The sequence below is a fragment of the Pimephales promelas genome, chromosome 4 (genome assembly GCF_988280905.1).
Source record: "Pimephales promelas chromosome 4, fPimPro1.hap1.1, whole genome shotgun sequence".
Taxonomy (NCBI): Eukaryota; Metazoa; Chordata; class Actinopteri; order Cypriniformes; family Leuciscidae; genus Pimephales; species Pimephales promelas.
Window position 1 is genome coordinate 31,910,329 of NC_142772.1, and position 22,761 is coordinate 31,933,089.

General features: G+C 37.2%; 2 protein-coding genes and 1 long non-coding RNA gene across 3 annotated transcripts; 1 reads left to right on the top strand and 2 right to left on the bottom strand.

Moving 5' to 3' along the window:
* Window positions 1-706: 706 nt before the first annotated feature.
* On the bottom strand, window positions 707-13,596 carry fkbp15a (FKBP prolyl isomerase family member 15a). The gene is given in 25 exon segments (XM_089130279.1): window positions 707-1,644; window positions 1,647-1,706; window positions 1,790-1,897; window positions 2,509-2,645; window positions 3,238-3,412; window positions 3,594-3,648; window positions 3,767-3,861; window positions 3,944-4,030; window positions 4,118-4,224; window positions 4,321-4,405; window positions 5,324-5,403; window positions 5,510-5,594; window positions 5,691-5,810; window positions 5,902-5,950; window positions 6,474-6,601; window positions 6,702-6,839; window positions 7,551-7,619; window positions 8,149-8,298; window positions 8,391-8,489; window positions 8,599-8,639; window positions 8,642-8,672; window positions 8,743-8,812; window positions 8,906-8,981; window positions 9,072-9,178; window positions 13,538-13,596. Coding segments are annotated over 25 exon segments (2,274 nt in total). The 3' UTR covers window positions 707-1,581.
* Window positions 11,480-21,782, top strand: LOC120469524 (uncharacterized). Its single transcript, XR_016168342.1, has 4 exons — window positions 11,480-11,635; window positions 12,390-12,456; window positions 15,807-15,929; window positions 21,641-21,782. It is a non-coding gene; the product is annotated as an uncharacterized LOC120469524 (long non-coding RNA).
* Window positions 15,307-22,690, bottom strand: crata (carnitine O-acetyltransferase a). The gene is made up of 14 exons (XM_039658553.2): window positions 22,527-22,690; window positions 21,608-21,886; window positions 21,372-21,490; window positions 20,714-20,767; window positions 20,430-20,595; window positions 20,009-20,183; window positions 19,510-19,688; window positions 18,831-18,931; window positions 18,621-18,740; window positions 18,377-18,499; window positions 18,114-18,249; window positions 17,656-17,718; window positions 17,423-17,560; window positions 15,307-16,016 (listed from the first exon to the last, which is right to left on the bottom strand). Exons 1-14 carry the CDS (start codon window positions 22,551-22,553, stop codon window positions 15,801-15,803), a joined length of 1,896 nt encoding a protein of 631 aa, XP_039514487.2. The 5' UTR covers window positions 22,554-22,690; the 3' UTR covers window positions 15,307-15,800.
* Between the last annotated feature and the right edge of the window lie 71 nt (window positions 22,691-22,761).

Consider the following 22,761-nt stretch of genomic DNA (forward strand, 5'->3'; position numbering starts at 1 on the left):
CGCGGTCCAGATTAAAAACTAGAGGAGATCGAGCTTTTGCCGTGGCTGCACCAAAACTTTGGAACAGCCTCCCTGTCCCTATTAGATCTGCCTCTTCACTTCATGAGTTTAAAGCTAAAATCAAAACATATCTTTTTTCCTTGGCTTATAACTGTAGTTGATGTGTGCTGTGTTTGATATGTTCAGTGATTTGTTTGTAATTGTAATCTATGTTGTACTTGGTGCGGAATCTTGATGACGTTCGTTGTACAGCACCTTGGTCAACAATTGTTGTTTTTAGTGGTGCTATATAAATAAAGCTGAGTTGAGTTGAGTTGAGTTGTAGCATTAGTTTTGAAAATGTACCACTTGCTTGTGATAATTAAACCAAAGTAATAAATAAAAAACAACAACTGTAAGGTATCCTTGGCAATGAATATATAAGCCTATCTAAACAATACACCTCTGAACATGAAACATCGTCTTCTGTGTTTTTGCCAGTGGCCGTTAATTCCTGTTTGAAGTGGCACTGAGAAATAACCTAGAGTGTTTTGTAATTTTTAAGGAACACTGGGTGGAGTTGGGGTGTCTCAGAATAACTTAAAAATGTTTATACATTTTATACACCAATTAAACATACATTGAGATGTTTTCAGATACTCTCAGACAGGAAATCTGAAGTGTCAATTCATCATAGTTGGTGTCATGGGTGGTTGCAGAAAGGCAGACGAAGATGAAGAATGAAGTTCCAATACAAAGTTTAATAACAGAACAAGTAATACTCAGACAGGCAGGGCAACACACACTAAATGTAACGTAGACCGAACACTGAAGGGCTGTGAGGGAGAACTTAAGTAGTGACTCAAACAAGTTAGCCATAGAAACAAAGGAACACATGATGTGAATTAAAACATTCCATGAAAACTAAAACAGACTGAACATATCTGTGACAGTTGGGCTATTTTTAAGCCAATATTATTAAGTGAGTATTAAATGATAAATATTATGGCTTTCAATTAGACTTTAATGTTGAATGGCTAAAATTAAAGCTGCAGTCTGGTGTTTTCCCTGTTTGCCGCCATCTCTGTTGAAAATCTGCAATTACAGTCATTAGGGGAATTATCAACTTGTACTTCAACACCCTCGACATGTCACAGTGCGGATGAACACAATGTTTAAGGAGAGTGTGCGGCTGTCAGTCACTGCGCCGGTGTAAATCACATATTATTCTTTTTGGAAGTATGACCAACATAAGAATTTTCACCAGAAAATGTCACTTGAACTAGTAAGAAACATCCACTTTTGTTATAAGTTATCATATTATGCACTTAAAGTGTGCCATTATTTTTTTTTATATTTTAAATATAAAATATATTTTTTTATAGAATCATTTATTGGACATTATTTAGCCTCTTCAACTGTGACTGGTCAATATAAATTCTCCTTTTAGGGTCAGTAAAGCTTTTGGTTCAATGGTGCTTTTTCACATGTACAGTATCTGCAGGTTTCCTGATCAACAAAAATACCAAATACCATTTTTAATGTTGGCCTTAAAATACCAAACATTAATGGTGTTAATGTTTTAATGTTTTTTCCTTCATTTCATGGTCTTCCTTCTGCATGTTTTCCATCTGAAAGCATTTCTTCAGTAGATCTTAGTAGGTACCGTACTCTTCTTCCACTTTATCTACGCCTGATTCAATCTCCCAAAGTTTTATGGTGATACTCTGCAAAGGAAAAATAGATGTCAACCATCATCTAATTGGTGTCTTTTGTAGTCCATAGGCTTCTCTAATAGGTTGGACACTACCTTGATGGTGTTTTGGAGAATCTCGCACACTGTGTGTCCACTGTAAGACTTCTGTGGATCAAACCCTGTCTTGAGGGACTGAAACAGTCCATTCATCACTCGCTTCACCTGCACATGATACACCAGCTAAGTTTTAGGTTTAGACTTTTCTATAACAGCTCGTTTACCTCACCTGAACCACCAACTTGGTCTCAAACGGCTTTTTCCTATTTTGTGATGTCTTCCTTAAATCCACATACTAAAATATAAAATGCAGGTAAATGGGAGATTAAAGGGATTCTTTACCCAAAACTAAAATATTTGTTAATCATTTTCTCGTCTTCAGGTTCATCCCAGATGCATTTGACTCTTTCTTTAGATGAACACAAACAAAGATTTTTAGTCCATATAATGCAAGTGCACAGAAAGTCATATACATCTAGGATGATGAGTAAATATTAAGAAAATGTTCATGTTTGGGAGGTGTATACCTTTAAAAACTAAACATATGTTTGGCAACAATTCCTTTAGGAAAAGTTATTCAATTATCCATATTACACACCATATTATTTATGAAAGATTTTTATGCCCTGTCTTTTCAGTGTGGACATTTGGTCATCTTTGCTCATCAGTGTGATGTTTTTACACAAGCCTGTTCTTGTACCTGTTCTTCTGTTCCGTCATTTCAGAAACACACATTGTTTTCCAGCTAAGCTCAAACTACTACAAACTATACACACCTGATGCAGATTCTCCTTTTCAGCCCTCAGATCTTGCATCTCATCATCCATGTTTTGTATAATTGTTTCCATCTCTTTGCACTTCTGCTTTTCTGCTCTCCACCGCTGCTCAGACTGTTCTTCTTGCTTCACGAGCTCTAAAAACACACATTCTCTAAACACTCTTACAAACTGCACCAAACACTTCAGATCAGATCAGTGCTCCTTAACCCGGAAGCTGTTGGGGGCTTCAATATGACTTAAATTTAAAATAAGTCAAATGTATACATTTCTTATTTTAATTCACTCCAACAACCTTTTTTTGTTTTGAAGAATCATTCTCTTGAAAAACTTGGACAAATGAGGTTGCCTAATTTAAAAAAAGTGAGATTTTTGTATCTGGAGAAGTGATGTAAATGAATCAAATCTTAAAACTAAAGCATTTTTAAAATGAATATTAATTTTATTATTTCATCAGGTAGAAATTGTGAGTAAAAATATATATTTTTTAAAATTCTTATCTGTATTCCTTATCCAGTCAATGCAAAGAACTGTAAAAAATAATTGGGCCTTTGAATATTGTTGCAGACAACAGAGGGCCTCGTAGCCAAAAAAAGAGAAAACTACTCTATGTAGAAAATATGTGATAGCTTATGAGTTTTGTCCTACAATACAACTACCACTTTTATGGATAAAAGTACCCCAAAATTTAAATAAGGAGTAAAAACTTGAATGAAACTTTGGGATCACCTTTCACTTGTTCCTCCAGAAGGCTGATCTGAGCACAGTGCTTGTGCTTGTCCTCCAGGGCTGCGCTGAGATCAGCCTGGATTTCTGTCACCCTCCGCTGGAGATTCACCATCTCCTGCTGCAGCTGATATGCTTGTGTGGTGGTGGAGGAACTCAATTCCCCACATAAATGAACCTGAAGAGAAAGAAAATAAGCAATTCAAGGCTTTTGCCTCACAACAAAAGTTCACCAGCACACACCTGCAAGAAGACCAAAATTAAACACTGCAACCAATTACTCAAATCAAATAAGTTTTAACATAAATAAAATTATAATATAGTGAGCCAATGCATAATTTAGCAAATCTGCGCTGCACCTTTTCCTGTTCAGCCTGAAGGCGGCACGTCTGGGTGTGTTGCTGCTCCATAGACCTGCACACACAGAGAAAACCAGTCTGTCAATGTTTGGGATAACTGGTTTAGGGGGGATTTTTGCCTTTAATTCGATTGGAAAGCAGGAAATTGGAGTGTGAAGAGGGGGATAGGACACCTTTTATTCTCTCCACTCAGCACCCCTATTTTGGGGTTCTGTTCCTCCTCCTGAGAACTTTTCTCCAGAACCTCCTTCTTCAGACACATGCTCTCCTTACACAAAACACAGATGTCATTTAAATCCATTTACACATAAATACAATTAAAATGATGGAAAGTATCCTTCAATCCAAACCTGAAAGATTCTCTGAATGTTGTGTAGGATCATGTTTGTTTCTAAGGAGACTCCAAAAGAGTGACCATCTTTTTGCAACTCGTCCACCTAAAAAACAATTTTAAAATTTAAACATTTTGTTTGTGACTTTATTAATAACCAAAGACCAAAAAGATCTGTATTGCACAAATATACCTTGCAGGTGAGTTGGTCCATCCTGTGCGCCACCTTTTCTATAGCCAGGAGGATTTCTGTGTTATGCTGACGAGCCTCAGACATCAAGTATGATGTAATATCAGGATCTATTGTTTAATATAAAACTCTTGCATTTAGTGAAAAACAGGTCATTTTCTTTATGGAAGTACTGTATTAGAGAGAGTTCATGGCTCATGTCTTACTTTTGTACGGAATGTAGGATGGGTAGATTGAGGGAAATGAATTTAGCTGTGATGGAAAATATGGATTTTGTCCAAAGGAATTCGGCTGTTGATCCTAAAAAATGAATAAATAGATTCTTACAAACATTTGATTTTTTGAAAGTCTCCTATGCTCACCAAGGCTGAATTTATTTGATCAAACATAATATGATTAAAAAAACAGTAATATTGTAAAATATTACAATTTAAAATGAAGGCTATTTTCCATTGTAATATATTTTAAAATTGAATTTATTTCTGCGATGGCAGAGCTGAATTTTCAGCATCATTACTCCATTCTTTAGTCTTATGGTTCTTCAGAAATCATTCTAATATGATGATCTGCTGCTTAAGAAACATTTTATTATTAATGTTAGCAGAATAAAAGTATTAGTTTCTTTAAAAAAAATAAAACATCTTATTGACCCCACACTTCTGAACGGTGGAACATAACATAACATAAATTAGAACATTGTAAAATATTATTATAATTTTAATTTTTTTAATAATTTTATATTTTTTTAGTGATATTAAAGATTTACATTGTTAGAAACGATTTCCATTTAGAAAAAATGCTGTTCAATGAATCCTGAAAAAAGTATCACGCAGGTTCCAAAACAATATTAAGCAGCATAACCGTTTCCAACATTGATGATAAATCAGCATATCGGAATAATTTCTAAAGGATCATGTGACACTTACTACTGTATTACTGTAATTGCTGATGAACTTTCAGCTTTGCCATCACAGAAATAAATTATATTTTACAGTATATTAAAATAGAAAACCATTATTTTAAAGTGTAAAAATATTTTTCACAATATTGCTGGGCTTTTTTTCATAATAAGAGACATATTTCAAAAATAAATACATTTCTATTTTTGAAATGGTACATTTTTGTTTTTACCAATGTTTCCAAAATTTTGACCAGTATTGTGTATGGTATATATACTTTTTTTTTTTTCCTTTTTACATTGGATCTCACCTGAAAGTCTTGAGTAGTGTTCAAGTCTGCGTGAGGTGGCACTGCGTCCTGTTTCTGAACATCATCGGGCTGACACAACACTAAAATGAAGATCAGTCAAAACAGCAAAGAACCAGTCAGCTCCAATATAAGGCAGAGCTAACTGATACTGATTAGGTGATTATTTGTGATTGTTTTCACACATACAAGATGGAGGACTGCAGGGCATTTGTGCAGGTTTTGGGGAGGGTGAAGGAGAGAGATCACAGATACGTCCAGACTCACTTGTATCCTGCACAAAATCAAATCTGCGAGTTATAGTTCTACTTCATAATACATTCAGGAAACAAATCTAAGATTCAAAAAATAAATCTCCAATTCTCCTGACCTCGGTTTCTGAGTCACTGGGGTCGGGCTGAGTTGGAATGGCTCCAGTGAGAAATGGAAGCATGGGTTGACCCATCTTGGCTATACGTGAGATCAACTTGGCCTTAGATGTACCTGTTGTCTACAAGAAAAAAAAAAAGAAATGTAAAAAGCTTCAGCATTTTGGCCACCTTAGGCTTATGGCATCTGTCACAAAAGGAAATACTACTCACTGTCAGGTATTCAATAACAGATTGCACCTTCCCCTTAGGAGCTTGTTCTCTAAAAACAAATGATCAATATTGTATAAATTCATAGGAATCAGCACATGGATGTGTGTCCAGAGACATTTAGTTAAAACACCCTTATCACACAATCTTCATTCTTGCTTTGACCTCTCATTGTACACAGCAAAAATATAAAAAAATAAAAAAAATAATGAGCATTTTGGTTTTTTTTAAATGATCCAAAATATCTAAACATCCTAAAAACAAGATAAATGAACTTTAATCTAAAAAAATGCAAAAGATTAAGAGTTAGGGTTAGAAAGAAAGAAAAAAAAAATAAGAAAATAAGATATTCTATAAAGAAAAATGTCTTAATATCTTTTAAGACATCTTATCAATTTTCTTTCTTAAGCCAATGTCTCATGTTTTACTGAAAAAAAATTCTTAATATCTTATCAATTTTCCTTCTTAAGCCAATGTCTCATGTTTTACTGATGTTTCACTTTATATTTTTTTTGCAAAAGGGATTCACTTAAAATATCAACAATTAGTGCAAAGTTTATGCTGTCTGAACACACTTTGACTCCTCTGTATCTGTGACCATTTGCCTGGTGTTTTCTTCACTCAGTGTGTCTGTACAGGTTCCTGGAGATGTACTGAAGGTGTCAACTGATCCCCCTATATGTCGCACTTTGGAGATTTTAACCTGCATGTAGATAAATAGACCGATTTGAAAAGAGTAGTAAGAGAGACTAGAAATGTTTGCTCTAGTATCTTAAATGACATTCACACCATCAGTGCCTTACTCTATGAATCTCTACATCATAGACCAGAGTGCTGTTTTCTGGCACATGGTTAGGGACACCCTTTGAAACCATATTAGGAGGGACGATAAGGAGCCGTCGACCTCCTTTCTGCATCCCAAGCATCCCATCCTCCCATCCCTGAGAGAAAAAGCAACATAAGAGCTCTATGGCACAACAGCAGAAAGAACCACCAGTTTCCTTTATGATCATTTGTGGTCCCTGTGCAGTCAATAATTTTATGCCTTAAAACTCATCTTTGATAATGATAATCCGGCTCAACTGCAGTAAAAGCTATGCGGTGACAAGTGGAAATGTTGGTTATTCATTCAGCCATATATGTTGAAGAAGTGAAAGAGTGAACTATACAGTACAAAGTTGACGCATCAATGGTAGCCAAATGCGTTTTATGTATTGCTTTCTACAACGTCGGACATATAACATTAAATGATATGATTAGCCTTTGTCTTGACTATGTCATCAAACAGCAAATATGTTTCTAATGTTACACAAACCATGTTTCCGTTCAACATCTCAGAGTTAGACCACTCCCTTCTAAAAATCAGCATCCTTAGAAATGCTTTAAACATCATAGAAAGATAGTGGAGAAAAGCCCTGCCCCACACGTTGATGGGATTGGATACATGTTTATGACGGTAGGAAACGGGTGGTTTTAAACCTTGTTTTTGAGACTGTATTTGCAGTACAGGCTGTACAAAGCAGTTTTAAGGAGAAAACACTCAGCAATGGTGTTGTTAATTGTTGAATTTGACCATGGTTTGTGTTAGCATATTAAAAACACCACACAATCATACAGTGTAAACTGCATTAAAAACATCACACTCTTCTCACCCTCAGAGCTTTGCTTGCTCCAAGCTTTACTCGCTGCAGCTTTTCTTTTCCCAGATTAGAAACAAATATCTGGGGGGAAAGATAGACAGAGACACTGAACTTTCACATTTATAGATCTCAGGCTGTACAGCAAACATGCCATTTAAATTACCAGCGAGTTCAGTTGATTAGGTCAATGGGGGCATGACTTTTATTGAGTCGTGACTAATCAACAAGAATGAGCTGCTCTGTGCTAAATGTGCTCAACTATGAGTAAAGACGTTTAACTAGAAATTCAAGACCAAATGCGCAAATAAAGGACAATCAGTTAATTTATTAAGAGTAGAAACTTCTCTAAAATTATGAGAAACTATGGCTGGTTAGATTAAATATACAAGATTTGTCAGTCCAAGCTGAGACAATTCAAACATGCATTTTAGTCTGGGACTAGCTTAAGCCTTGTCTATGAAACCGGGGGCATAAATACATAGCCTATTTATTTAATGTTTATGTTTTTGAAACAATTAGGATCAGAAGAGACATTTGTCTTTACAAAATACCATAATGCATGTAAAGTGTGATTTGAATATGACAATTAAAAGGTTGCAAATGGTTTCACCTGTCCTAGAGAATGGTTCTGTAAAAGCCATCCAGAATAGGCCACCTCAACTGAGTCCCCAACATCAACAGCTTGGCCTTCACCTTGGGCAAGGTCCTGGCTGATGAGAGAGTCTGACGAAGCCTCACTGTTCCACCTGGCCACACACACCTGAGAGAAACAGGCTCACACGTCATCTAAATAAATATCATTGTCAATCTGTATAAATTTCAAATTATCAAATAATTCAGTTCAAGCATTACCTCCTTACAGAACTCAGGCCTGGACTTTTCTGAGTCAAACATTAAAGACCAGCTCTGTTGTTGGTCATCATAGAAAGTGACATAGTTACAGGGCTGAACCTGTGGACAGGTATACGTAGCATAGACCTGATGAATGCAGTATATAAAAGAACAAAACACAAGACAACACAATAGAATAAAATTCCGAATAAAAACAATGAACACTTACTGTGAGGACAAATCCACGATAGATTCTAGCCGTAGTGATCTATTTTGCTTACTGCCATACAAGAGAATCTTGTACTATAATTGCAGATAGAAAAATTACCAAATGAAACAAACACACACACACACACACACTCTCTTATCTTACCTCTTTGGTGACATGGTTCCCTAAAACAGCAGCTCCTAACTTTCCTTGCTTCACATACTGTCCATTCACACTGGTGGAAAATCAAAGCTCAATTAAAGAATGTGTGAACTTATGCTAATTCAAAGTCTTATAAGCATCCTTTAATTGACACACTTATACTAACAAGCAGAATGCGTGAACAGCTGTAGCAAACTGCACAGCTGGAGCACATGGAGGATGAGCGGGCTTCTGAGGAGCACCTTAAAAACATGACAAATTAAGGTTAGAAATAATCAAAGAACACGTGGAATTGTTCCAAACAGGCTACATGACTCTACTGTACCACATACCTAATTTGGCACAGGTCTTTTTTGGCTGTTTAGGGGCAGTGAATTGAAAGGACTCATTTCCCTGACTCTCTGCTCGGTCCAGACCAAAGAGAGAGGCCAGCTTTGCCCTAGAGGAATGGAAACATGTATTATATCTTCACTTATAGCACCAAATCAACATGGAAATTACTTTCGATTTAAAGGGTTAGTTCACCCAAAAAATCTGTCTGTAATTACTCGCCCTAAAGTTGTTCCAACCCTGTAAGACTTTTTTTGTTCATATCCGGAACACAAATTTAATAGGTTTTTGATAGGTAATTCCATCTTCCAGCCCAGAAAAGTTAGTAAAGACATTGTTAAATAAAATAGTCAAAGTGACTAACTACAGTGGCTCAATCGAAAGTTTATCAAGCGATGAGAATAGTTTTTGTTGCCAAAACCCCCCAAAATTAACAACTTTATTCAACTGTTCATTCAAGTTAACGAGAGCGCCACAACACATGTGCGAGAACTAAGATGACAGCTCACGATCATTTGATGGGAAAGTGTGAAAGGAACCATTCATATCGCAGCATTGGTTAGGTACTTTTATGTTTTCTCGTTGGTTTCTCCATATGGTTTCTCACGATTCGGACATCCAGGAAATGCACACTTTAGAAGCATTTTAAACACTACATCTAGACCTGTCTGCGTCCTCTTCTCAGTTCTGACGCATTCGTCGTGGCGCTGTCATGAACTTACGTCAGAGGCCCTAACAGAAGAAAATGATTATGAAAAAAGTCATTATTTTTGTTTTGTTTTTTGGGCACAAGTTTTCTCATCGCTTGATAAGCTTAAGTTTGAGCCACTTTAGTCACCTGGACTATTTTAACGATGTCTTTACTAACTTTTCTGGGATGGCATTAAATTACTTGCAGTCTATATGAAGTGAGACAGATCAAAAATATCTTAATATCTTAAAACATTTTGGGGTGAACTAACCCTTTAATGCATACAGATTAATCATATACTATCTGGTATGGATGCTTTGTTTTCATCTTAGAGTAAAAAGAAAAGTAATTTTATGTATAGAAATGTGAATTTATATCACAACTTACTTTATTTCTTTATTTAAAATTTTCACAATTGCTCACTTTAATGCAGAATCAGATTTCCATTTCCAATAGGTAGCCTTTTAGGGTGTATTCACACCAGGAAAGTCCGATAGTTCACTTGCTTTGGTCCGGACCAAATAAATTATTATTATTTTTTTTGGTACGGTTCGCTTTCACACTGCTCTTTTTACAAGTGAACCAAAATTTGTAAACCAAACCACACGTGTGCTAAGGTCGTCCATTCATTGGACAAGGATTCTCAAGGGAAATCAGGAAGTGCAAAAAAGGCTCAGCATGGAGATATTTCCATATATTTCATACTGCAATATTTGTTCTTTTACTAATTTTGTGTTAATTCTGTACAAACACAATATGAAGAAACTAATGAGTATCATATGATACAATGTCATCTATACGAAGTTGTAATTCGGATTTTGAGAAGACGACGAGTGTAACGTTTGAGTGACTCTATCCACAAGTTTCCGAGGGGCGCTCCTGTAAAAAATAATGTGGGTGAAACTTCCGGTGAGGCGGCGGAAGTAGCATTCCAATGGTATTTTGTGTGTTAGTTAGGGAAGAGGCTAGCTGTTTTTCGGAGAATTATTTTACTATTTAAAGACGCAAATCTTTATGAGAGATGTCGTTACGGAGCTCTGGGACAACATGTGCTGTTTACGGTTGTATGTATAACCGGACTAAACTAATTCAGTGGATTAAACGTGATTGTTTTGAACATAAGCTGAAAACGAAATCAGAGTGATCCTGCAGAGCCCGTCTCTGATCCTGCCAACGACTGTAGTTTCCATCACCTCCCAAAAGATGACGAATCTTCCTGTGTACATTTGTTTAAATTCTTAATGTTCTATAAACTCTATCAGCATGTGATTGGCTGTTCTCTACTGATGTTACAGCTAAACTCAGGATCAAAGCCTGTGTTGACAGAATACCAAATGTGCCAGTTAATGTATTCAAGAAGCACATTCATTTATAATTTTGAATAAACTCCGACCAAAGCACAATGACTAAGTGTGTATTTTTTATTTTAATTGTTTGTCAGCTCGCACAACTGTCTGTCACCATGCCTTGATGAGTATTGATTATTAATAGGCCTAATGTTATTATAATACTCCCAATCAACTACTGCGGAGGGTTAAGGTACTGTTATTTCACCCTTTTTAATTTCGTTGAGGTTGTGTTCCCACATCGTTAGCTAGTTTGGATCGCTATAACTTGAATGACTGTGAACTGTTGAATGAACGAGTGTCAAGCATGTCAAATCGCGCTTTGTTTACTTCCAACCGGAAGTCGCGCCCACTTTTGACGCAAGGCCTCATGGGGCGTAGGAAACTTGTGGATAAACGCGCGGAAATACGACAACTCTAGTCTCTCGTGCATCTTTTCATTCGACCACCTCCTGTTTTTTTTATTTTTTATCTCTGGGCAACATCTCAACTTTGCGTTACAAGTGGCACTGCACAGAAGACGGAGAAGGTATAAAGTTTTCATTTATAGAGGGGCTATGTTCACTCATTCAAATAATGAGATTCTTATTGTGTACTAACAAGTGCGGTCAATGTTAACGCTTGCGATTAAGTTTGTCCAGTTTAACGTAAATTAACGCATCATCATCCTTGTATTGTAACTATCCTTACATAAATAATAATAATAATTCATTACATTTATATAGAATTTTTCTCGGCACTCGCTTTAAGGGGGAAACTCGTCAACCACCAAAAGGTGGTGAACTGCAAATGCTTTATGAACTGCAAATGATTTTTTTTTGCATCTTTGCGCGATTAACGTTAGACATTTACACACGACGTGCAGAAAGACGCGCAATATTCTCTTTCGACGCAGTGCTTTCTTGCAATTGGGTCGGTTCATGTTCACACCGTAAACGAACCGTACCAGAGTTCGTTTGGAACCGTACCGAGACCACCTCTTCAGCTGGGGACCTGACCACCGCTTCACCTCTTCACCCTTCACCTCTTCCCCCCCTTTAAAATCCTAATGTTCTTTGAAAGTAGAATGTTTCAAATGTATCAACACAATCTATGAGTTCACCATCCTGTTGAAAACAATCTATGTAGACATTCAATCAATACAAACAGCAGAAGAATGCCTTATCTTATCAATTTTCATTCTTAAGCCAATGTATCATGCATGTTTTACTGACGCTTCAATTTAAGAATTATTTAACGTTAGGCTATGTGGTGTTGAGATTAAATAACTCTGCCTTTGACAGAACATTGGAGATGCCGTTGCTGAAATATGCTGCCAACAATGTTGCGAAGTGAGAAGTCTACTGCATGGTAAGATTTTAAAATGCTGTTTATCTCATTGAAAGAATCATCAAGCTGCTACATTAATGACATGCACACAATACATACTGGACTTGGACACCTTTAGACTTTTTAAACCAAAACTACAGTACAGCAAGGTCCAGTCTAGCATCTATAATTAAATCCACATGAAAGAAGACGACCTGTTTGCACTGACCCTTGGACCTCCCTCCACAGATAGTCAGTGTCCCATACAGCTGACATGGCCGCCAGCTTTCTGTCACTGAGGAATGGGCTATAAGAAGCCTCAAAAATTAGATATTAAAAAAATCTTCCACCCTTTCCTATTTTTCTTCTTCCTATCTTGCCGATTAAGCTTCAGTGGGTCACCAGACCAGATTTTGAGCAGTCCAAACTAAAATGCACTGTAATCACAGTCATGTGAATTAAATTACTGAAGGAGGAGTCTCACCTCATCAACACTGCAAATGCCTTAAAAAGTGGTTTCAACAAGCAGAAAATGAAAAGGGCAAAATATGGATGTCAAATGAAATCAGAACATTTAACATGACAAATCCAGTTACCATAAACTGGTCTACTGGATGGATACCATAAATGCAACTTTTTCTCATTTTAAAATGTCTACCTAATTTCTTTTCTCAATTTCCCTTTTATGTGAATGAAATAAAAGTTCACAAAGACAATTTACCCCAAATTTAAAGTTAAAAACATAAATGCACCTTTATTTGTCAGATATACCTCATCTTTACATTAAGTGAGAGGTCTTGCCTATATATTGCATTTATTATTAACATTTGACAAGATTAAAATGTAAATATGAAATTATTGGTGTCATTTTCAAAAAGCATTTAAGAACACCTTAGCCTTCATCAAGAAATAAGAAAAAGAGAAGAAAATCAAAGTGAAAAAAAATGAGACAAACTCCATAACTCGTAACAAATATTATTTTTTTAAAAAAATGACAATGAAAATTCTTACATAATCAAAAAAAATTCTGACATAATTAGGATATTTAACACATGTTGTCCCAAAGATTAAGCTAACCTACAATGAGTGGGACAAAAACATTCTGTTCTGTCATAACACTTACCCCATTTTAGGGCACATAAATTCCCCATCGTGATAATCCGGAATAATTATTTTTTCCATACTCTAATTTCTAATGATGGCACAGAGCTGGCCCCTGAGTAGGATGAAACGCGCGAATATTTTGCACTTGTGCGTGACGTGATGAGCACTGGAATGGTATTGGTAAGAGCAAAACACAGCAGCTCACTCATTACACACCTGATAGCACACATGAGCATGTGATGTGACGAGTACAGATCGGGTGTCAATCGAAGAGCCCTATGCAGGGCTCCAGACTAACTTTTTTTACTAGGAGCGCTGTTGCCCCTGACTGAACATTTTAGGAGTGCAAGCAGAAAATTTAGGGGCACACCTTAAATCAGCTTGCAATGCAATTATTCAAATTTCCCCCAAAATAACTGTAATACTGAAAAATTCTTTAATAATAAATAGACTTAACATTATGATATGCTGTTTTATTTTAAGTACACAGGACAAAAACAAATTCTGGTAGCACTGGGGCTGACAATAAATCACTAAGCTTAATTTAGGGTGTAGATGAAATTAACTTTAGTTATTATCATTTATAATGTCTTAATATTAATTAATAAAAGTAGTGAAAATATGTGGAGTGAAAATAGCTAATAAACATCCTACTGTTTACAATGGTATTATTATTATTTTTTAAGTGTTTAAATAAGAGTTTTCCAACATCTTAATTTTTCGTTTTAGGACAATCTTTAAAGGATTAACAAAAAATGTGTTGGTAATCACATAAAAAATACAAAAAAATAAAACATTTATATATGATATTATTGAAGTGCAGGGAAAAGATGTGTAGTAGGCTATTGTAAGCATTTGACTATTTCTTACACATTATCATATTTATGGTAAGAGTTAACTTACTACATTAGCCTAAATCCATGGTTCTGTTAGGCTGATTTGTGGACTGAAAGCCTACTATTCGTCAGCGCTGTTTGATCTGATATGGTTTATAACAGAACTGCGCCGAATCGGAGTGTTTCTCGCTGGATCTCGTGGTGTTGATGTTATTAATTCTGAGGCGAATTCAATGGATTTCTTCACTGGATCTCCTTGCGTGAGCGAGATCGGCCCGCGACTGGAAAGTTCGGGGCTTTATTTTACCGTCAATGGTTCGGATCGCTGCTTCTGCTCCACGGTCCTAATCATATTCGTTCCACTTTCATTTTGTTTGCATTCGCTGCTAGGTAACGAGTGGATAGATCGCTGATTGCTCAGACGCACATCAGATTGTGATATTTGTCTCCGTCTCCTTCCCACAGGCGTTTACGCGCGCTATTCTTGTCACGGATTCATTGACGCGCCTCTTCCACGCTTTACCATGCGTTTAATGTGTGGCAAATTTACTGTTCGCACATGTGCGACTAAATGTAAAATTCAGTCGCACACTCTCAAATTTTGGTTGCAAAATGCGACCATTTGGTCGCAGTCTGGAGCCCTGCTATGGGTCAGTGATTGAACTGTAATATTGACAGATTGTTACAAAAAATATATAAAAAATAAAAATAAAACTATTATATTATAAACTACTATTATTATCTTATCCACTATGCATATAACAATATCTCAAGCTGTGAAATTGATGTTTCTTCAATAAGCGTTCCTCTTCTGAGTGCATGTAAGAGAACACCATTGCATTTATATTTTAAAGACGTCGAGCAGAAAAAAGCAGGAAACTGACAAATATTTTCATGCACAAGAACAAATTTTGAATAAAAATCACCTCAGCCAATTCTAAAAAGGGCAAAATATGTGACATAATATTTATTAAAAACATGTTAATGCAATTTACAATATTGTGCAAAGAACTAGCTCTCAAATGTCACTATTCACATCATAGCATTTAAACTTTTTTTCTGTATTAGCTTACATTTATATATAATTTACAATGTACAATCACATGAGCAGTTTTAACCACAGAATTACCATAATGCAAATATCGGGTACATTTTCTGTAGCCTACTGAGAAAAGTCAATACAAAGAAAACACCAATCAGCAAAACTTGATTGAAAAACCTTATTGATTTTTGTCTGTTAAAACAAACAGAAGCACATAAACATATAAAAAGTTAAGGATTATTAATTAGTGTCAAGGCAATGGAGTCCAGGCAACTCTGGTCTGAACTGGTCAAATATAAAATAAAAATTCTCTTAAAATTCCTGTCCTCGAGTACTGTGGTAAGGTAAACTCAAATGTCTTGATCGAACTGGTCAAAGATCAAGTCTGATTGACATAATTGTCCTTAAAGCTTGGCTTTGGGCGTCTGCTCCAGGAGGGTCTTCATGTCTATCAGAGCGTCCTCAAGACCTTGGGCCAGATGTGCTGCGTTAGTGTCCTGGCAGCTGTTGAAAGCAGAGACTGAGAAGTTAATGTGAGTGTCCATAGGGTTGTAGCACACGCCATAACCGTCAGGTACCACTGGACCGAAGCACATCACACAGTTTGTTTTAGCTGGCACCTGGGAGAGTAGAATGGAAAAATAAAAAAGTACAATTTAATATTATGTAAGATTATTCCTAGTTTCACAGATTAGGTTAAAACTAAAGTGCATGTTTTAACTGAAAAACACTTGCACAGACATCTTAAAATATGTCAAGGCCATTGTTTTGTCTTAAGATGCACAACAGTAATGTTCTCTTCTAAGGCACATTTAAAAAAGCTACTTAAAGGGTTAGTTCACCCAAAAATGAAAATTAAGTCATTAATTACTCACCCCATGCTGTACCAACCCCGTAAGACCTTCGTTCATCTTCGGAACACAAATAAAGATATTTTTGATTGAATCTGAGGGCTGGATCACTCTTCCATAGACAGCCTGAGGGACTGCCTCTTGACGGCCCAGAAAGTCATTAAAAGAAAAGGTTTAAATATTCCATGTGCCTACAGTGGCTCAACTATAACTTTATCAAGCGACGAGACTACTTTTTGTGCGAAAAAAAAACGTAAATAACGACTTTATTCGACTTTCCATTACTTCCTTATGGGCGCATGCGCGAGAACTGAGACGAGACCGTTCTTCTTCGACTACTTTTTGTTACCGGCTGCTCACCGCTTAGGAGTTTTACCGCCCCCTACCGTATAAGATGAGGTACTGATATAGCCGGAGGCGCAAAACGTTCTGTTTACAAGCAGTACGTCATCTTATATGGTAGGGGGCGGTAAAACTCCTAAGCGGTGAGCAGCCGGTAACAAAAAGTAGTCGAAGAACAACGGTCTCGTCTCAGTTCTTGCGCATGCGCCCATAAGGAAGTAATGGAAAGTCGAATAAAGTCGTTATTTACGTTTTTTTTCGCACAAAAAGTAGTCTCGTCGCTTGATAAAGTTATAGTTGAGCCACTGTAGGCACATGGAATATTTAAACCTTTTCTTTTAATGACTTTCTGGGCCGTCAAGAGGCAGTCCCTCAGGCTGTCTATGGAAGAGTGATCCAGCCCTCAGATTCAATCAAAAATATCTTTATTTGTGTTCCGAAGATGAACGAAGGTCTTACGGGGTTGGTACAGCATGGGGTGAGTAATTAATGACTTAATTTTCATTTTTGGGTGAACTAACTCTTTAAATGTCCTAATTGAACAGAGGCCTAATCCTGGCTTAATCTAACCTGGTCTCAAACCAGGGGGCTATGAGTTTTAGATGATCTGATGATTTTAGTTTCACAGCAATATCATAAGAGCAGATTTGAAGAGCCATCTATTTCAGTGATCAGTTGATCATCACCAAAAATGTGTGCACAGTTAATGGTATGGTACTGCTCATCAGCACAACATGCTGAACACAATGCAAAGAGTTTGTTTTTCAAATGACATGCACTTCAGTTTCATTTGTTATCTCTAGCCCTGGACCAGAGTGTTCTGTTTGCATTACCTGGCTGGTGGAGAGGTTGAAGTGTAGTGCCACAGCATATGAGGTATCCATGAATATCTCTGGCAGGGCAGCCAGGTCCTCAATAGCCTGCAGTTTCAGTCCGAGCAAATGTCTGTCGATGGCTTGACCTCGGATGGCCTGCAAATCCACGCACAGGATGAAGAATGTGGAATACATTTAGTGCAGATCAGTAATGACGCATATATTTACATCCCCACCATGCGTTTACTCACCATGTCTGTGTAAGCTCTGTGTGCTTTAACAGCTTTGTCTAGCAGAGCCACTTTCTCTGTGTTCTGTCCATCAAAATGAGATAGTTACATTTTATTTCATACCAGATCAAGTTCACAAATGCACATGAAAAAAAGAAAAAGATTTTGATATTGACAATAAAACAAACTAAATACATAGCAAAATATTTTATATAATAGATAAATTAGTTCAAAAGTTTGGGGTCGGTAAGATTTGTTAACGCTTTTAAATGTCTCATCACGACTGCATTTATTTGATCAAAAATACAGGTAATACTTTGAAATTTTATTACAATATCTTATCAAATTAAATAGAATGTATTCCCGTGATGGACACAGCAGAATTATTCATAAAAACGAAAAACTTACTGACCCACATTGTTTATGCTAGTGTATGCAAATGTGGATTCAACTCAAATGTGTACTAGAGGTGACTGTACATGTTTGGCTGGGTCATCCATGGCCTTGACGAATCTGGCCGAGTCAACTGAGGTTGAGCGTATGGTGTCGGTTCGGCCCAGTCTGAACATGCGGAGAGAAGCGCTCTCATAGGTGGGACAACAGCGCTTGTAAATCCTGAAACAGTAAGTCCGCGAATCAAGCAAATAAACTAAACCGATCATTAATTTCATAATAGTAATAATGTAACAGTTAAGATATAAATATGGGAAATGATATTAATGGCAGTGCTGGTAAGGTTTACCTGTAGTAAGCCAACTGGAGAGCCATCTGAATAAAAGCATCAGGGCTCATCTTCTGCGACTTTGGGAAATCTTTGCCAAAATGGGAGAACACGTTGATTTTCATGTCCAAGTCATGAACCATGCTGTAGAGGAAGAGAAGAGAAACTTTTAAGCATTCAATATTTAGCATACTACCATGTTTTATGTTAAAAAAAAACAAATGTTTGTAATGCAAAGAGTGAGTGTAATATCCCAGCTTCTCACATGTTCATGTTTTGTTTGGCCTCCTCAATGTCGTTTTTGATCTCTGCTGTGATGTTGAAACGAAGCTTCTTAGGCATACACAGCGGGACCATTGGGGTACGGACCATTTCTGACTTTTTCCTGTACAAATATAACAAAAAAGTGGTAAATATTAGCTGTGTTAGCATGGTTACCGTTTTTCCACATTGATTTAACCACTGTTATTCTTACGTATATTCCACCACATGGTCGATCAGTGACACGATAGGGGGACCCTCAGCGGGGGCATGTTCATAGATCAGTCCACATGTCCCATCCTCTCCAATGATAAACTAGAAACACAACAACAGTATTCAGAATCAGGATCTTGTGTCTGATACATTTCTAACATTTGATTTGCCAAAATTACATGCTCATTTAGAGGTTTATAATTTTGTCTCGGTGGTCTACTGGAATAGGTTTACATGATTTAACGTTCAAATAATTCATTATTTTTCTTATAATTTTCATTGATGCAGCACCTCTGTCTAAACGTTTTAGTTTTGGCTTTGAAAAGCCCAATTTGCTCCAGTCTGTTGTGACTGGCTCACCGCTTGTCTGAAAAATAATGCCTTTGTTTGAGAACAAGCCAGAGTAGCCAGTAGGCGGGCATTAAGCAGATGTGTAACATGGTGACGTAGCTATGTCACAGGCATAATGGCAGGACTATAAAAGAGGCGTTTCAGGCATGAGTGTATGTTGGAGTGATTAACTCCTTTGGCGTGGACTTTGTGTCTTGCAACTTTGCAGATTGTTTACATGCCCAAAAAGCTATACTGCACACTACAGGAATGGTACAATTAAAAAAAGCATAATATAGGTGCCCTTTAAGTTCTCAGTAAGGGTCCACACACTTCCTCATGAGTCTAACCTGCAATGTTTTGTCGAACCAGCGATTTCCACTGTTCCACCTGCTGCCCCCACCGTGCAGCATCTGAACCCCAGCTCGGGTACGGTACATGTCATCAGACGCTCGCGGTAGGGCAGCATCCAGACAGACTGTGAAGATACTCTTCTGAATGGCTCTTACTGACTCTTTATTAGTTTTATCTGAAAGTGACATAGAAAAGGGATCGGCATGGAAAAAACAGGTTTTTAGAGTAAAGTTATGATTAAACAAAGTCTGAAGAATAGCATTTATTTGAAAGAAAAATCTTCTGTAACATTATAAATACCTTTACTCGTTTTTTTAACCCATTGATCATTTTTATGCAATCAATCAATTTAATGCATCCTTGCTGAATAAAAGTATTAATTAAAAACATAATGATCCAGAACTTTTGGAACGGTAGTGTATAGTATTTAAATAGTTTTATTTACCAGCACACTAATATGCCCAGCTAAAACTAAAACGTGTCGGCAGTGCCCACCCTTAATGAGGTTGTTGTAGGCTTTGCCCCAGCTGTTGCGGTGGTTGGAGGTGAGGATGCCAATTGGCTCTTTGTTGGACTGTAAGGAGGAGCTCCAGATCTTCTCCAGCTGAATGTAGATCTGGTCTACGGTCAGTGGTGTGCCGTCACTGTTGTATACATCCAGCACAAAGAACTAGGAGTTAAAAGAATGAGTTAAAAAGACGTATTGTGTACACCATCAAGTAGCTAGTCAAAACAGATCACAAATTCACTGCAGTCCTGGATGCAGAAAATATAAAGAATATTTAGATTTTTTTAATTGCATGCCAATTTTTCATAGCCAGTAAGAAATCCTTTTATAGGCTGTAAATTATTTTAATTCACCTACTACTGGAAATTATATTTGGACCCTGCCTGGAACTTTGTAACAGGGACTGACCTGAAAGTTGTGCACTACAGTGATATGTGTGGGGGGTTTATTGTCCAAGGCGTAGTTGACCACGTTGTCCCTCTTTGTTCCAGGGATCCGGCAGGACGAGAGCACCTGATAGTACTGGTTCATACAGAGTGGCTTTCCACCCAGATACTCCACTGGCAATGTTTCACTAATCAAAGAGCAAAGACATAATGTCAGACTCTTAACTTTAAAAACACATGGATTTAATCAATAGTAATAGTCATGGTTATCTAAAGCATATCTAGAGGAATGAATGTATGACTTACTTGTCAATCATGCTCTTGAAATCTAAAACCCCAGCGATCAATTTAGCAGCATATCTGTGAAGAACAAAAAAAAAAAAAATACTGGTTTAACAGTAATTTTAAACAACTTTTACATCAATATAGTGTCAATAAATCATTCTACCACTAATACTGTAGCACATGCTGTGCCATGTGCCTTTGAATTATATGACTTACATGATATGGACTGAACACACTTTGCTGCTGATTTGTGGCCAGTTTTAGCTGTCGTATGTGAAAGCTTTTATTATAGTTGATGTGAGGAGACTGGTTTCAGGCAAGCACTTTACTGAGAGCAACAGTTCTGAATTTGCAAAGCTCAACTTGGCAAGCGAGGGTCAGTCTGTACAAAGGTCACCACAGAGGTAACTGGAAACAACTGCCTCTTTTTGTCAGTGTATAACTTTAATCAGTTTCAGAAATATCTATAAATATATATATATTTAAAAGTATAAAAGTGGTTTATACTGTTTTATAGGTAAAATATATTAATAGGACTTCAACTTTTATTAATATTAAAAAATATGTGTAGGCTGAGAACCGTGCACATTTAGTTTTAAAGGACACAGTTTTTGAACAACTGAAGGTCCCATGTAAAAATTAGTCGACATTTCCTGTGATATCTGAATCCACGTCTGACCTCATTTGGCCTTGACGGTCACTGAACACCATTCGGGGAAGGACGACCCCAGGACTCGAATGGACAACAACAGGCATCCGGTAGTCTAGGTAGGCTGTTTGTAACCACCAGTCAGAGAGCTAGAAGTCGAAATGATAGAGAGACAATGAGAGATAATAAGAAGGAAGCCCTTAAAAAGAGCTAGCCTGCCCCATCACACAGGGCTCCTGAAAATGCATGACCTAACAAGTTTTTACCCAGTTATCCATTTTCTTTGCTCGTTGTTCCAGGCCTTTCTGAAGTCTCTCTCCTACACCGCCCGGCTTCTGGAACTCCTCCAGCAGCTGCCGAGTGTGATTCAGCTCCTCCGGGTCCACGATGGGATCCAAGGCAGCCATATAGCGATCGCATGTTTGTTTCAGGGGTGGCACTGGAAGCTTAGGCAGACCCTCCTGATGGGCCAGGTAGCGACCTTGGATCCGTGTCACTGACACTGGTTTTACCAGGCCGCAGGGTTTCACCATGCCGGCCTTGACCTAAGAATATTCCAGATGATACAACAGCGACTGCATTATATCACACAACATAAGGATACATAGAAATACAGATCTTTTTAGTTCTTAATGACTGACATGTTAATAGCTAAATACATTTTTTAAGTGTAAAATAAAATATGTAATACATTATAATAACATGTGATACTTTGGCATTCATCTCAGACAATATTGTTTTGAAGAAATGACCATAATAGTACCTAAAATTGTCCTATTACATAACACAAATGTACATTGACAAGCTAATCTAGTCCTACATTTATAAATAACTAGACATGTTTACTGTAATAAAATATACACATGAGTCAACATTGCACATGACTGCCAGCACATGTCCCTTACAAACTAAGTAGCTTTTAGAGACTATGTACACATTCACACGTTGTGTTAGGTACCTGCATTAAGTAAAGTAACTGTCAGTGGACATTGTTTTCTTATCACTGGCATGAACGATTAAATACTTCCTACTGCCTTAGCACTACCGCTATCTAACCATAAACAACCTGCATGTCAGTAAAACACACTTCATTACACGACGCTCAGACTGTCAGCTACCCTTGTTTATGTCACATAAAAGATCAGACTATGTTTAAAAACGAGGACATATGAATTGCTTACTCACCATCTTTCTGGCAAGAATGCCTAACATAACTGAAGTTCACTAAAACGCCCCCAAATCAAGGCCTGAGAGGAGTGACAGAAGCGGTCAGAGTCCACTGGATTGAACGAGAGCTGCAGTTAGAAAACCCCTGAGCGCCATCATCACTGCTGCGCTGTTCCACTCCACCGCGAGACGGCGCGCGAGGGACGAAAACACACCCAGCCCAGCCTGCGTCATCACTTGCAATTTTTCATTG

What these genes read in the sequence shown, in the direction of transcription:
- crata (XM_039658553.2), bottom strand. Translation starts at nt 22,553, where the DNA reads ATGTTAGGCATTCTTGCCAGAAAGATG. An exon ending in GACCATGTGGTGGAATATAC is followed by an intron (nt 18,741 to 18,830) that starts GTAAGAATAACA and finishes ATATTTGTACAG; the next exon opens with GAAAAAGTCAGAAATGGTCC. An exon ending in TCAACCTCTCCACCAGCCAG is followed by an intron (nt 16,017 to 17,422) that starts GTAATGCAAACA and finishes CTACTCTCCCAG; the next exon opens with GTGCCAGCTAAAACAAACTG.